At 37.7% G+C, this 17133-nt stretch overlaps 1 protein-coding gene across 2 annotated transcripts in view; it reads right to left on the reverse strand.

Annotated features, from left to right (window-relative positions):
• Positions 1 to 15572, reverse strand: part of nfe2l2a (nfe2 like bZIP transcription factor 2a) — a 20233-nt gene extending 4661 nt beyond the window's left edge. The window contains exons 1-4 of one of the 2 annotated variants that reach the window (XM_081369521.1): positions 15337 to 15572; positions 7906 to 8163; positions 1800 to 1895; positions 1538 to 1684 (exon numbers count right to left, since the gene is read on the reverse strand). In XM_081369521.1, coding sequence (XP_081225647.1) covers positions 1538 to 1684; positions 1800 to 1895; positions 7906 to 8163; positions 15337 to 15378 — 543 coding nt within the window. In that variant the 5' untranslated portion in view covers positions 15379 to 15572. The remainder of the gene's footprint in view (positions 1 to 1537; positions 1685 to 1799; positions 1896 to 7905; positions 8164 to 15336) is intronic. The other variant, XM_081369522.1, reaches the window with a different exon arrangement.
• Positions 15573 to 17133: the final 1561 nt, after the last annotated feature.

Genomic DNA, 17133 nt, shown 5'->3' on the forward strand with positions numbered 1-17133 from the left:
AAATGTGCGCTACTATTAGGCGCATACGTGTTTGTGTGGAGAGCCGCTTACTGCATGACATACAGGCGCCGGCGCGATCACTTGCATTTAACTCCGTCATTTTTGGTCATACAGATAGGAGTAATGCAAACTGTAAAGGGTCTACTTTTATTTTTTTAAACTCACAATAACAACAAAACGTTGTGCGATCACATAAATGAACCAAAAAGCAGTGTATACTTGCTTCACAGACATGAGAAATATATCTATAGAAAGCTTGAAATGTCTTCTTTTAAATTAACATATTATGAAATGTGCATATATGCGCGTCCACTACTGCAGAGATGACGAGTCAGCATTGTTGACTTGATCTCTGCAAACGCCACTGACACAGAAAACATTACCAATAAATTATTAAAATGTTTAGACAGTCTCCTGTTTTTTTCACGACACATTCAAAATCATTACGTTTGGTGGTGCGCTGTGGCAAGCTTATGTGTGCATTTGAGTGCTGATTAGGCTATCCATTTTACATAGGCGCATTATTATGATTTATGGCTTGTTAATATAAACGCGCGATTAGTCGACAAATGTCTTAAATGAACAACTACTAGTCGAAGAAAATCTTTAGTCGAGGGCAACCCTACTTTAAACCTTTATGAAGTATATATCCCAAGCTGCCTGTCAAAGCACAGCATGAGCTCAGAGAGGGTTATCTGGGTGTTGCTCAGTGACAGGGTTTAATTGCACCTTTCTAAACCACAGGTGGTATTAACCAGATTACACCACGAAGTATCTCACACCCTCTCTCTCTGAAATTTATGTTGAAGGGATAGTTCACCCAGACATGAAAAATCTGTCATCCTTTACTCACCCTCATTTCATTCCTATAAAACTTTCATCTCTGAAAACCAAACGAAGATATTTTTAAATGAAACCTGAGATTTTTATCCCTCCATTGAAAGTGGACTTCAAAAAGTCCATAAAGACATTGTAAAAGAGTGAGCACGGTTGTAATTTGATTTGATGTGCTCTGTGTATTTGCATTGATTAAGGTTTATACGTGAATAAAAGCCAACATTAAATCTGTTCATCATTAATTACTTTTGCAGTGTCTTTGTGAACTTTTTGAAGTGTCAGATCTTTGGTGGAATGGACTTTAAATTGAGGGACAGATCTCAGGTTTCATTAAAAATATCTTTATGTGCATTTTGAAGATTAACCAAAGTCGTATGGGTTTAGAATGACATGAGGGTGAGTAAATAATGGGGTGAATCATCCCATTAAGATTGCACATTACGGTTTTTATCTAAGATGTTATAAAGTGTTTATAGAGCTGGTGGCATCTTATCTGACCAGGCAGGGTCCAAAACTAACACTAGCCAAACACAAGTATAAATTTGCTTGGACATATTAATATACCTCGCCTTTTGGCCACACCCTTATTTGATACTGGAACATAAGAGTATATGCTTTAAATTGCAATGTAAAAATAATTTTTATTTTGTTCCCTGGACGGACTCTAGGGTGTTAGTGAGGTCTGGTTTAGGGTTCATACCTGCAACTCTGGGAGTGAGAGCAACTCCATCCAGGCTTGATCCAGAGAGCCTGGCAGCAAAGGATTCTGGGTAAAGGCTGGGATGTTTGCAGGCATCATGAGATCTGTGGAAGGTGGAACGGAGACATCCAGGCAAGGTGGAGCTGGCTGCAAAGACAACAGAGAAGAGAGAGAGAGATAGACAATTAGACTGAAGTGCAGTGACATGTATAGGTGTTGTGTTGCCAAGAGGTGTGAGGCGTTATATATATCCCGTAATTACCTCAGCTGGCTCATCTAGCGGAAAAGTCTCAGCCAGAAGCTGCATGCACTCATCGAATGACAGGGCATCACCTTCGTGTTCTGCGAAAGCCCCATTCTGCAGGAACACAGTCAAATAAAACCATTGCATTTACACACACAGCAGGACACAAACCTTGAGTTACAATTATAAACAAAACATCCATTATCTCTGGTTACTGGTAAAGTGGATTGTGTAGATGTGGGTGTGCGCTGGATTTATTTATTTTTTTCTGTAAATTTAATTTGGAGTGCTCTGGATGCATTAATGAAATTTATTAATGTTTTTACTTTAATTCTAATTTTCTTTTTAATTGAATGGGATGCCTGCAACATGTTATTTTCCTGTTTATCTTGCTTTATCATTGGCATATGTTGTTGTTGTTGGATTCAGAATCACTTTTATTGAAACATTGAAAATAAAACTGAAATGTAATGTTAACATAAAACAATGTACCCAGAGTTAATGCTGAAACAATATTTCAACTACACTTCAGAAGTACATGGGGGGGGGGGGGACTTGAATAAAAATGACGCCTGTCCAGCAGTTGAGTAACTTTTCTTTTATTTAATAGTTTAACACAATCAATGACAAAAATATACAAAAGATCATTCTTTAAAAAGTAAAAGTGGGAAAAAAAATTACAATCATTATAACCTTTAAAAATATGAGTTTCAGAAGTCTGATGTCATTATAACTACAAGTGGTCCAACGGTTCAGGTTTTAAAAATCTGGCTTACATCAGACTACTGCCTCTTTTCCTCTGGGTTCTCTGAAATCTGAAAAAGAAAGCATGAAGTCAGTTCAGTTGTCATACATAGTCACATTCAGAAATGTTAATTCTGTTTATTTAATCTATCTTAAATCTGTTAATGCTTCAATAGTGCAGTTTCTACAATTGACATTTACAAATGGAAGCGCTATGGCAGGGGCGTCCAATCGTTCCAGCTGAGTTTATCTCCAGCCCTAATTAAACACACCCGAACCAGCTAATCAAGGTCATTAGGATCACTGATAACTTCCAGGCTGGTGTGTTGGAGCTCAACTTTGCAGGAAGAGGAATAAACACCTCTGAGCTTAAGGAAGGGATGGGAAGATTATTCAACTATATCTCAGCTCATGTTCCATGAAACTGCATAGAATTCAAGTACTGCAAGTTTATCTTGTAGAATAAAAGAGCTTAAACTCTTTAAATATCACAACATAGCCATGTCAGTCAATTTTCTCAGAAACACTGTAAGATGTAGATTTTTGTGATTGCATTTCAGTGGGAAAAGGCTCAAAACTAAATGGAGATTGATTACATCCCTCACATTTAATACAGATCGAGGAATATGAATGATTACCTGATAAAGCAGTATTCAGGGATCAGGAGAGGGCCAGAGGTCAGGTGATTATGCTGTCGATGTCGGCATTATCAGGACGGTGCTTCTCATTTCTTTAACTGTCCGTCCTCATCTGCCTCACTCCTACTAAAGGCAAGAACGCAAGGTGCTGTGCAAGCAGAGTCACTGATGAAAGACATGCGCTGCTTCTGAAATCTGTAGGCACTACATTCCACCATTAAAAAAGGACGTTCTTCATGTAGTATGAATGTGTGTGGGTTATGAATGAATTCCGGACGTACTTCATCAGCCATTGTTACTGTCATGTGACCTTCATAAATCCTCTCCCGTGGCCTCATGGGATTGTAAAGTGTCCATCGAATGTGCACTTCAGTATCTCACTGGAAGTAGTAGGTCATCCGGGGACTTTTCACCTACTATTTTTCAAATACTATGCATTCAGACATTATACTCTCCCCGTTGAAAAATCCAGCATTGCAGGTCACCAGCATGAGGTATGTTTTGCATGCTGGGACGAGCATGGGTTGCTGGTTTGCTGGTCCCCAACATGGGATGCTGGTTGTCTGATCCTCAACATGAGATGCTGGTTTGCTGGTCCACAACATGAGATGCTCGTTGATGGTTGTCTAATCCTCAACATGGGATCCTGGTTGCTGGTTTTCTGGTCCTAAACTTGGGATACTGGTTGCTGGTTTTCTGGTCCTAAACTTGGGATACTGGTTGCTGGTTTTCTGGTCCTAAACTTGGGATACTGGTTGCTGGTTTGCTGGTCCTCAACATGAGATGCTGGTTGCTGGTTTTCTGGTCCTAAACTTGGGATACTGGTTGCTGGTTTTCTGGTCCTAAACTTGGGATACTGGTTGCTGGTTTGCTGGTCCTCAACATGAAATGCTGGTTGCCGGTTTTCTGGTCCTCAACATGGGATACTGGTTGCTGGTTTTCTGGTCCTCAACATGGGATCCTGGTTGCTGGTTTTCTGGTCCTCAACATGGGATCCTGGTTGCTGGTTTTCTGGTCCTCAACATGGGATACTGGTTGCCGGTTTTCTGGTCCTCAACATGGGATCCTGGTTGCTGGTTTTCTGGTCCTCAACATGAGATGCTGGTTGCCGGTTTTCTGGTCCTCAACATGGGATCCTGGTTGCTGGTTTTCTGGTCCTCAACATGGGATACTGGTTGCCGGTTTTCTGGTCCTCAACATGGGATCCTGGTTGCTGGTTTTCTGGTCCTCAACATGAGATGCTGGTTGCCGGTTTTCTGGTCCTCAACATGGGATCCTGGTTGCTGGTTTTCTGGTCCTCAACATGGGATACTGGTTGCCGGTTTTCTGGTCCTCAACATGGGATCCTGGTTGCCGGTTTTCTGGTCCTCAACATGAGATGCTGGTTGCCGGTTTTCTGGTCCTCAACATGGGATCCTGGTTGCTGGTTTTCTGGTCCTCAACATGGGATCCTGGTTGCTGGTTTTCTGGTCCTCAACATGAGATGCTGGTTGCCGGTTTTCTGGTCCTCAACATGGGATCCTGGTTGCTGGTTTTCTGGTCCTCAACATGAGATGCTGGTTTGCTAGTTCCCAGTATGGGATGCTGATTGATAGTTTTAGTTTTGCACGCTGGGACCAGCTTGGGAATCGCGCGTGTGCTGTTGGACCAGCATATGTTATCTTCTGAGTGCTGGTATGATCCCAGCAAGACCACAACAAAACTAATGTATGTGTTACATATCACGTTTGTTTTGTGTGTGTTCATAGTTAAAGAAAATACCAAAATAATTATCCTATTAATTTAAATAATTTAATAAAGGAAAAACACGTTGCAGATTGTTTATTGGTACACAGTAAAATCCTCAGTGTTAAACGATCAATGTTCAGTTTTCATATAGTCCCAATCTAGAGTTAAAGTAACACTGAAGCAATGTTCGTGAAATAGTGAAATAAACTAGATTCACTCTACAAGTGATGATTGGCTGTTGGACACATGCGGTTAACAAGCAGAAATACTGAAGATAAGAGGAACAACAAGAACAGAACAAAGAGAAGAGACAAGCAGAAACACAACAACTACAGCTGACTCTCAGCCTTAGATTAAATTAACTGCAAATAAAATCAATCTCACCAGAGGATACTTAAACATAACTTAAACATCTTTAGCATGCTCACTAGTTATAAACCTGTTTGGTTTTATTTCTTTCATATGGTACATGTATAAAGGTTGTTGAAGTCTGTTTGAAGTCATCATTATGGTGATCAGTATTCCTTTAGTTGGGCTCTTGGCCCTTGACTTTGGTTGAATTGATTTTCTTTCAGCAATTGATGAAAGTGCATGCTATCATTGTTGACTACAATATTTCATGCTCCTGACTGCAATAACACCTTTTATGTACAGCTTTTGGAATCACTGACTGACAGCTGGATTTTGACACAAATTCCCCAAAAAAGTCTTTAAAAACAGCAATTTTTAATTGTGAACTTTCATTATTAAGTTGCTATCCAATGTCCCATAGAAAGAGCTCCTCTCATAACCCCTGTCATTGAACAATGACATGATTATGCTGTTATTTGGCATTTTTCTTTGTTTTCCTATATCTAAATGTTTTTGTTTTGTAAAGTAAACAAGCTTTTTTTAACTGATTTGTGTACAGATCCTTTTAAACAGAAGAAAAATCCTTTGAAATGTTTCACCAGTTTGAATGTTTACTTCGTTCTTCAAAACTTCAGATGACATTGATAAATAATGGTGAACCAGCTTCACCAGCTCCGGTTTGCTTGAGAACAGCATGACTATGCTGGTCCACTAGCTAAACCAGCACTAACCGGCCTGGACCAGCATCAGATTTCATGCTGGTTTATGCTGGATATTTCAGGCTGTGACATACTGTTTTCTGGTCTAAACAGGACACGTGTTAAGTGTGACATTCTTATGTTTGTGTCACTGGCACTTCAAGAAATCTGCTAAATGTTGTTGGAACTTTAATCAGGCATTTCCTAATAAACATTACTAAAGCCAGTAACAATAAAAATCAAACACAAAAACCAAGCATGCAAAACAAAGGAATAGAGAAATAATAAAGTAAATGATTGAAATCGTGCCAGAGAAGTCATGTGAATATATCAGGTGGTTCAACAAACAACACTTCTTTACAGGATGCATCTGTGTTTTCTCTCTAATAAGGAAGCATCAATTAGACTACTGAGAAGGGCACATGCAGAACCAAAAATGGGTGTTTCATAGGGGCCGTTTACACTACACTGTTTTCAACTGAAAATAGAAAACGTGTGCGTTTTGGCCGTTCATTTGGGGGCCTGAAAAAGCAAGCTTAAGCTTAAGTTTTTGAATATCATACAGTTATTGTCTCCATGTAAACTACAAAAAAACATATCTTTAAAAAGTGACCTCGCCAACTACTGGCCTGGCATGAATAATACAGCATGAATACGAAAAACGCAAAGACAAAACTTTTAATTTTTTAGTACATCGTTGTCGTGTAAACGTGCCCTAAACCAGTGGGCATTTCCAAACTACAATGGGTGTTCTTCATCCGCTTTACCAGCAGGCCCAACCCCTAAACCAAACCCCCAGTGGATTAGAACGAATCTGGTACAGCGTTGAAAATGCCCATCACAGTTTGAAAACGCCCCGCTGATTGAGGAACACCACTAGCTTTCCACAGAGATACACTTTCATGATTTTGTCCTCAACAACAACAACAAATCAATAGGTGTGTTTGACTCTAAGTGGCGCTGCTCAGACCAATCGGTGTAAAGAAGAGCGAGAGCGATTCAAAAGCATACTCTCGAACCAACTGAGCTAACTGATATTGAACCAACACCTAGTGTCAGTTCAATATCACTGTCACCTCCAATGTGTGCCGTCGGTGTGTGCTGATCTAACATACTTTAAACACTGAAATGTCAATCTCAACCAAAAGGAAGGTTTGCACCAAACCTCAACATTGTATCAATGTCACCTTGCTATCTGGGCTTCTATCAAAAGTCCTAGAATTCAATGTGATCTCAAACATTTCTCATCAAATGATCTGAGCTACTGCATTACAATCATTTCACATCTGTAAACTCTTACTGTTTGTCAACCATTGTCTCATATTTGTCTATATTAATCTCAATAAGGCCTGTTCTCACCAAGAAAAATCATTATACTATCAGCCACGCCACAGAACGATAACATAGTTTATTATAACTGTTGTCTGCCACTTTAAATGCTTGAGTTCTTTAATGCCTGGTGGATTCTGATTGGCTGTCAATGTTTTTATCGTTCATCAGCTGGAAAAAAAAAATCGTTCTAAAAGTGATTCCAACCATATTGTTCCTCTGTGCCGTTATCTTTATAGTTGTGGTGCGGACTTCACTATTCTCGATTATTAAAATGTTATAGCAATCGTCATTGGTGTGAACGAGCCTTTAGCCGAAAAATAGTAGGCAGTTTGCTCTATAATTTTATGCAAGGAAAACTCACTTCGTACAAGATTTAAGTCACGTAGTGCATCTGTGTGCCTGACCTCCTCAGGGAAAAGTAGGTGTTTAGTGTCCTATACATGTTGTGTTGGGATTGTTTGCATGTTTCCATTTCGCAGAATTGCCTTTACCTCCCGAGTTCCTGTAATTATGCCATTGTGGCAGTTACCAAGCAACAAGGCAGCTGCACCCAGTAACATGAGCGAGGCCTGTTGAGCACCTGTGTGTGTGTTTCTATGAAAGGTCTCATGGGATGGATTTGTGCATGCGTACCTGTGTGATTTCTCCGTTCGTCGTGTTGGTTTGCGGCGGAAGGCTTCGAGGCACGAACTCTCCGGTCTCCTCGTCCAGCTGGAGTTGAGCGAGCAGAGCTTTCTCCTGATCCTGCAGACGCTGCTGGCGCTTCTCCTCCTCCTGCTCACGCTGCCGGCGCAGCTCCACCTCCTTCTGTCTGAAGCTGAAGTCAAACACTTCCCTGCCCGCTCCCAGGTCCACGTCCTGCCTCCACAGGATATCTATCAGATCCATGTCCTACAGAGAAGAAGAGAGACGGCATGAGAGGCAGCACACACACACACACACACTCCTGACCACGCCCTGCCTGTCGAGCCCGGCCCTCCTCAGATACACACACACACGCACAATGCCAGAAAGACAGGATGAATAATACATGCTGCTTCTCCTTTTTCATCCCATCTCTGGGAAATACCAAATCACACACACACTTACATATTTATACACACTCGGTTAGCGTTACTATTAATGTTAGTGGCAGATTTAAAGGTCAAAAGAAAGGACACTGGAAAAAAATCATTCATATTTCTGACCTTCAACTAAAAACAGCTAAAAATAAACACATATGGTCTGTATGTGGGAAGTTGACATGTCCTGTGTGACGTGATAAATCTACAAATATATTTTTTTTCTAATTTCTTTATCATTATTATGCATTCTTATATTATTTGACAGACTACATGGGATATGTATTCTTTAAAAAATGTATTTGTCACACTGCAAGACTTTTAAAATCACTAGTGAATGCAAAATGCGTTTAAAAAGAAACAAAAACGGTGAGCAGAACGAGCATGTAAAAGTTTTTTTTTTTTAACTCAGACATTTGTGGTCATGTTTTACAGTACATCAAATACCATTTCAGTATATTCAACTATTTCTGTAGCTCTTCTGGTTACCACACTTCTTTTTAACTGCACACCACAAACTGGAGTTTTATATTTTGTGGTGAAACACTTTCTAGAGAGGTGCATTACACAGATCTGGAGGAGTGAACGGCGGCTTCGGCCAATCAGCAGCGAGAATGAGACGCCACCCGCCATGTTGTTTTAACTAGAGAGATCAGGGTGTTTGTCACATTCAAGGACAGAGAACAAAACATATCGTTTGCGTCCTTGCCGCTGGCGTGTTGACGTGACATTGGTAGACCAACAGAATGATAAGATCGCATTATTTAGATGTGTGTACATTGAATAAGATGTATCTTATATTGAATAAGCTGTATCTTATCTTTCTTTTAATGTTTCTATTATGTGCAGATGTGGACCAGGGTTATTATAGTTAACTAGAACTATCACCATAAAAAAAAAAACTTTCATTACTTGAAATAAATGAATAAAATAAATATAATAATTTTCTCAATTCTCAATTTATTTAGCTTAACTTTATGTACTACAATAACTAAAACAGAAATAAAAACTACATAATGACAAAAACACAACTAAAACTTTGACTAAAATTAAAATGATAAATAAAAATAAAACAAATTCTAAATATTAATCAAAGCTATACTAGTATCACAATGATTATAAAACAACAATATTACTTAAGCTAAGTTTCTTAGTTTGGATAACTTTCAAAGCATAAAATCAAACGTTTTACTCCACTACATGTCAAAATATATCGAACTGAAGAAACTTAAATTGGCATTTGAGTAAATTGTTTTAGTAAGTTTAATGTTTTGATTGGTAATGAAATAAAACGTTTTCTTATTTGCAGATTAAAAACATATTTAATGTCTTCATCCACTAACCTTCCCTCTTGACTAGTGCTGGGTACAATAAATAATAAACATGGATCATCGATAAATACTTTTTTACATTTAATACTTAAGTACATTAAACTTTTACACAAGCACTTGACTGAAGTACTTTGTCCAGGACGGTTTCAGAATCAGAATCAGATCCTTAGACGTCACGACTATCATCACTGGTGATAAAACCAGATATTGACAGATTAATATCGCAATATATGGCCATTTGGAGATTCACCTGTAACCCTTCCAAAACCTTCTGACAGGCTTGTCAATATATAATGCACATTTCCTGTTTTCAAGTTAAGAGGAAAATACATTCTGGATAAATATTGTATGTTTGTTTAATCGCAGCAATTTTGCTTTTGTCTCATTAGCCAATAAATTCATTAAAGTGTTAGTTCATCCAAAAGGGACAATTCTATCATAATTCGAACCCGTAAGACTTTTCATAATCGAAACACAGATAGGAATATTTTGTAATATTCTCTCATCCTCTTTTTCCATCCATTGAAATTCCACATCAGAAGTGATATGAGCTGAGCTGTTTGAGTCTTTACTTTATATCACGGTCACGTTATGTGATGAACAGATTTAATTTAGGCATTCATTTGCATATAAATATTGATGAGCGCACATTAAATATGGTAAACGGAAGCTGAGACAGCGCAGTTTGTCACGTAACAACAAAACTCATTGGTTCTCACGCATGTTTGAGCTTCGTTTATCATATTTGGATTAAACCACTCGATTCATATGGATTTCTTTTACAATCTCTTTATGAAGCATTCAAGTTTTGGTGGAATGGACTTTCAATGGAGCGACAGAAATATCTCAGGTTTCATTTTAAATGAATTTGTGTTTCAAAGACGAATGGAAGTCTTTCAGTTCAGAACGATGCGACGTGATGTATATGATTTTTCATTTTTGGGTGAACTGTCCCTTTAAATTGTCAATCATCCACTCTATTATACTTCATCAGATGAGACACTTATTAAAATTCTTCCCAGGCTGAGTGGCAAAAATATTTATGAAACCTTGGCCTCAGACTTTCTTGATTGACAGTTGCAGGAACTCGTATCTTTATTACATCAACAGTGTCTGAGAGACGAGTTATTACACTTTAACCTCCCCTAGCATTTATTTACAGAGGCCAAGCTTTGCATAAGCGTCTGCAGTTTTGCATGTATCTGTCCATGAGCTCGAGCATGTGACTCGAGGTCTGGAGAACCTCGGCTTCCTATAGTTTGAGATCACAAGGCCCCGGGGACTGAACAGAGGAGAAGTGTGTACTGACGGCAGAGGAACTGAGCACTTTTGAGGAAGCGTTTCTCTTTTGCAATTCTGAATCAGACATCAGCGTTGACATCATACGATGTTACCATGTGACTAAACAGCAACAAATCGAATTATTTTAAGTCTTCTTCACACACTCTAAAAACTGCTGGGTGGTTTCAACCCAACGTTGGGTCAAATACGGACAAACCCAGCCGTTGGATTACATTTTTAAATTACATTTTTAACCCAACGTTTGGTTTGGGTTTGTCCATATTTGAAATGAGTGTACAAATGAATTCCTGATCTAGATAAATGTTATAAAATCATGCGACCATAATAATTAAGTGGATCAGAGAGTGGCGTCAGACAGAGGCATGCAGCGACATGCCCGTCTCACACACACACACACACACACACACACACACACACACACTGGATAACTCCAGATAACAGACGGGGGTGGAGACACCGAGATGATGAAACATCAAACCACAATGATAATAAACGGGCCGCTCTCACGAGAAGACTGGACTCGACACACACACACACACACACACTGTCCCTCCTCCATGAAGAATCAATGAAGAATGTGTTTCCGACTGTTTAGTTTGGATGTTTGGATCTCTAAAGAGCCTTTCATATTTCTAACCATATCCTGCTGTTCACAAGCGCATTACACAAGCATATGTTCTCAATCTGATGATGGAGAAAAACAGAACAGGAACCGCTCATCCAAAAGTGAAAATATTGGGGCAGGCTATTACTATTATTACCATAATCATCATCATCATTTTTGTTATCCTTTCTCCTGTGAAACACTAAACAAGCACTTCTGTTGTCCATACAAAATGTGGATGGTGATTTTTTTTCTGCAAACATGACAATAAATATCTCATAAAAGCAGTTCATACCACTTGTACACTGTATTTAAAGTCCTTTAATTCCTTTTCATGACAAACAGCAAAAATTAAGCTGACATTCAGGTTATTGTTGTTAACTAAAACTATATATATATATTAGGGCTGTCAAAAGATTAATCGCGATTAATCGCATCCAAAATAAAAGTTTGTGTTTACATAATATATGTGTGTGTACTGTGTATAATTATTTTGTATATATAAATACACACACATGCATGTATATATTTAAGAAATATTTGCATACATATACTGTATATATTTATATATAATTTATATTATATCTAAATATATTTTTTTATATATAAATTACACATTTTTCTTTAATATATACAAGCATGTGTGTGTATTTAATATATATACAAATTGAATTATACACAGTACACACACATATATTATTTAAAAACAAACTTTTATTTTGGATGCGATTAATCGCGATTAATCTATATAATATATAATATAATATATATAATTTTAAATATATATATAAAATAAATAAAAATGATAATAAAAATAAAATATATAATCTAATTTTTTGACACAATAAACAACTGAAATGAAATATTTTACAAATATTTTTTATTTTTAGCAAGATTCCAAGGCGACATTTCTCATTTTCATTTAAGTTGAAGTATTAAAATACCTAATATAGTAAATAAACTAATATGAAAAAACTTAATTCAACTATATAGGCATATTCAAACTAAAACTTGTAAAAATAATAACAAAAACTCACAAAAAAAAATACTAATACTAACTAGAATTAAAAAAGAAAACAGAATATATATATATAAATGTATGGTATATCGATGATACAAACACTGAGCCCAAGACAAGCATTAATAATACGGGCCTGGATGACATGAAGGGAAAAATAAAGACCATTTGTCGATGAACTGCTCCTTTAAAATGCAAAAGGCTCTTGGCTTTTTCCTGGAAACAGTATTTAGTAAATATGATCCGTTTACTGATCGCAGTGTGTGTGTTTGACCTGGTGTATGATGAAGCTTGATCACATCACTGATTATGTGTTATATTAAACATCGGTCGAGTAGGTAGTAGTGTTGCGTGTGTGTGTGTGTGTGTGTGTGTGTGTGTGTGTGTGTGTGTGAGTATCGCAGTTGCATTAATGTCACGGATGGGATTGTATTTAGGAGTGAAAATAATATCCAAGACACACCTTCCCTACATAATTAATAGTGTTCAAGTAATCATTATCCAGGTTAATGGAAACGGGAAACCAGAGCTGTTATTAAAACTGCAAAGTTTCCTGATAAAGAAGAGATTTGTCTCACTTCCTGTTCCTCTCCGGACTGCGGGAATGTGGATTGTGGAATAAACCACTGTAGGAACAAGAGCACCTTGTTCTCTCTTTCTTTCTTCAGGCACGTAGTCGCCGTCCAAACCGGTTTACCAGTGTTTCAGGACAGGTGAACTCTCATTAAAGTCACACTAATGCTCAGGTCTTCAGCTGGACCTCACCACCACTTTATTCTAGAGCAGGCTCGTCATCAAGGGGGGGCGATGTATCACGTATTTTACAGGCATCTGTATCTCATAAAATTACTTTAATATAATCCCCTTCAAAATATTTAAATGTGTACTTTGAGCATCAGCACACACATTTCTACAGAGTTTTGGGAACAGTTAATCATTTTGTTAATAAAACTTGATCACGTTATATACTGCCGAACAGATCATTAGGTGGCCTATAAACACAACGGCACATTAATTAATATGGTGTCACGTGACTTTAAAGCATTGACCGTTTTATATGTTTGATAAAATCTCATCTAACGTAAAAATATCTTAGCTTGAAAGACTGTGAGTTTAGATATCTGTATTAAAACAACAAACACGGGATCATACAGTCAGTGTCATCATTTTAACAGGATCAACTGAAAACAGTGCCATAAATTAATTAAAAAAAAACATTTTCTGTAAATGTACATAGGATATAAGCTTATAAACAACAAGCTCCTACTGAATGACAACTTAAAGGGATAGTTCACCCAAAAATATGTGTGTGTGAGTCTGTGTTTGATAAATGTTGTCCATTTAATCTGAATGTTTTATTCAGTGTTTGGTCATATTTACCGGTTTGCAAATAACTGCAAGAGACAGAAAAAAATCAAGAGAAAGTAAAATGGCTCAAATAAAGATTGACCTTCTGTGATTAGCAATCAGTTTTCTGAAGGTCAAGTGTTTGTTTATGAAAAATCATTTGTGAGAATGTTAGGCCCTGTTTTGTACACTGCAAAAAATACTGTAATTTTACCTGTAAAAGACTGTAAAATGCTACAGTAAACACCTTAAGTAAAAAAATAACAAATAATTGACAGTAAAAGCAAACATTTCTCCGTCTAACAGATCACATTTTATGCTTTTTGATTTTAAAACTTTCTCTTTAATTGTTTTGCTATCAGTAATGTACATTAGGGTTTATGTTCCATATTAGGTTGTTAAATGAATGTTTATTGTATTATTTTAGTGTCGTGTGTTGTAATGATGGTGTTTTGCTTGTATCAGTATTTCCCTATTTGACTTTCTCTTCACCATCCTTGTTGTTATGATGGCTGTCAGTATAAAAAGATCTCATGACACTTTGATTCATATATGTTCATGCATTCACTAAAAACACTACTGGTCTATTCAGCATTATGTAATGTTTGTCAGTGACAGTTTTTTTTCTATATATATAAAGTGCTACCAAAACTCTATAAAAACATGTTTTTTTTTCAGTTAGGTATAAAGAATGACAGTAGCTATGAGAGAGATTAATGTCTTAAAGCTGAGGATCACTTCTTTACGTCAGGACACAAGGATAAAATAAACAGACACATTCCAGATTGGGTCCGCCTGCTATTGTGCAAGGCGCCGGTGAGCGCGCATGCGCAGAACGCGAGCGCGCAGACGCGTCTGGATCACACGCACAAACATCACAGCGCGACGACGCACATCTCATGACACAAGTTTAATCGAGTGCCAGATTCGCCTCACATCAATAGACATTCAGCACACATACATTTTTTAATATTTATTCCTTCCTTTCGTTCGAGTTCAATGACTATGCAGAATTCTGGGTTGAAAAGATTAGAAACGGGATGGAGGAAACGCCTTCTCTAACACGGACTATATATACAGATATATAAATGACGTTTCAACTACTCCACCATGTCATGAGTTATAGAAATGAACAAAATAGCCTCGATTATTCTCATATTGAAACTTTAAAACACGCAAGGCAATTAAAAAGTCGCATGGAAGTGAGTGTGTAACGCGCTGGTAACACAAATATGACAAGAGCAATAAATACATCACATAAGAGGTTCAAAGGGCAGCATGATGTAACATCATAGTGAAATTACAATTAATACTTTTATTTTCATACTATCAAAACAGGCTACTATAACATTGTTGTAACATTTGTAACGCCATTAGTTATTGTAGTTAAATATTATTTACCTGTTGGCTTTGGTGCATTTTAGGCATTGCGATCTCCATCATGTCTGAGAGGATCTCTCCTCGTCCGCCGTAACTCCTGAAGTGATTTATTTGTTTGTAATCCTTCACAGCGAAATAAAATATGTCTTGAAAATAAATACGTCCGATTGTCAATGCACTTGCGAAGGAAATGCTGCTGTCTGACTGAGGAGTTATGAAAATTCACGGAAAGCCCCAGTCATTCGCTGGCTCCGCCCATAAACCACGCTGACCAATAGGAAGCGCTGCTGAACTGCTGCGGTCTACGCCCCCTTTTACCTTTTATCTGCTGTAAACCTTCTAAATGTGAACTTAGCTGAACCTTTATTTTAACTCTATAGATTTCTCTATAGACTTCTCTATCTTAAAAAAAAACTTTGATAACACTTAACATAAGTTGGCCTATTCTACATATTTATTTGAAATGTATCTTAATATTTGGGGTTTTAAGGGTTACATATGTTAAAATATGTTGCCATTTATTTTATTTATTTAAAAAACCAATAGGGTTAATCAACTTGTTAATCAACTCCCTCAGGAATGTTGCAGGAACCAAAAATTGTAGGCTCTCTCTGGGTAGCCTACAGGGAAAGACACGTGACTTGATGGAGCAGATTGTAGCACCTGCATGTACTTTCTCTGGGCGAACACGTACAATCAAAAGACGCAATAAAAGCCCATGATTTGAACACACCTACGAACTCTCGTGACCTGCATGTCTATCTGTCTGTCTGATAGCGCCACCTGCTGTTCGGCCTTAAGCTTTTAATGTCAGCTGAGCCTTTTTCCACGGTGTAATTAATCTTCAACCTTTTAAGAGTTTATAATTATACAACTTTAAACTAAACTAGCGTTGAAATGTTGCTCGGGTTAAACAAATGGATGAGCGATTTGGCCTGTGCTGTGTATGAATGATCTGACTGCACTGATGCATGGGGTGTTTAAAGGTTTGAAATGATCACCTGACAAAATTACTCTTGTTAAAAGATCAACCCACAACGTGACACTTCAATCAAACTGGCAACTCAGTGCAAAGTGTATCATGTGTATAAAGGCTGTTTCATCAACTATATGGGCACTTTTGGCCCTCGGGACTTTTAAAAAGTAAACTTTCACTAGTTCATGTGATTTACTAGCAATAATAATTACAAACTAAGACTGTCCAACAGTAGTTGTGCATCACATGACAAATCTGCCATATTGTTCTTAAAGTTTTGTTTAAAATGATTATTTTTAAACTACTTTAACTATAGTTAAAGGCATGGTAGGTGATTTGTTCCAGAAACATTTGTTATGCTGGTTGAAAGTCTCTTCAGCAATCACTAAGTTAAAGGCACAGTATGTAATTTTTCACCACTAGAGGTCGCTTATTCAAATCAAAGGTGTAGCTTGATGGCGCCTTGATTTGGCGGGATCATGGGAGTTGTTGTCTTCACCTCTACAGCCGGTGGAGAATACGGCAGAAATCATATTCATGGATGAGCGGTAATGTATTAAATATTTATTAACGTTACGAAAGCCGTTGTAGCGGAACGATCCGCTGGAGCGATTGCTAATGAGAGAGACGAGCGTGACACGCGAGCAGAGGTGCTTTTATCATGCGCTTCCTGTCATGCGTATGTGGGGAAACGCAGCGCTGTTTTATTATGTTAGACACATTTGAGTGTGATGAAAGTTTTAATAATGCTTCTCTGTGTGTTTGCTCGGCGGCTACTATATGAGACACTTGTTGCACACTGCAGTGAGCTAGCTCGATATTCGACATGGTAAAACATGGTA

This window comes from Scardinius erythrophthalmus (genome assembly GCF_964197995.2).
Source record: "Scardinius erythrophthalmus genome assembly, chromosome: 6".
NCBI lineage: Eukaryota > Metazoa > Chordata > Actinopteri > Cypriniformes > Leuciscidae > Scardinius > Scardinius erythrophthalmus.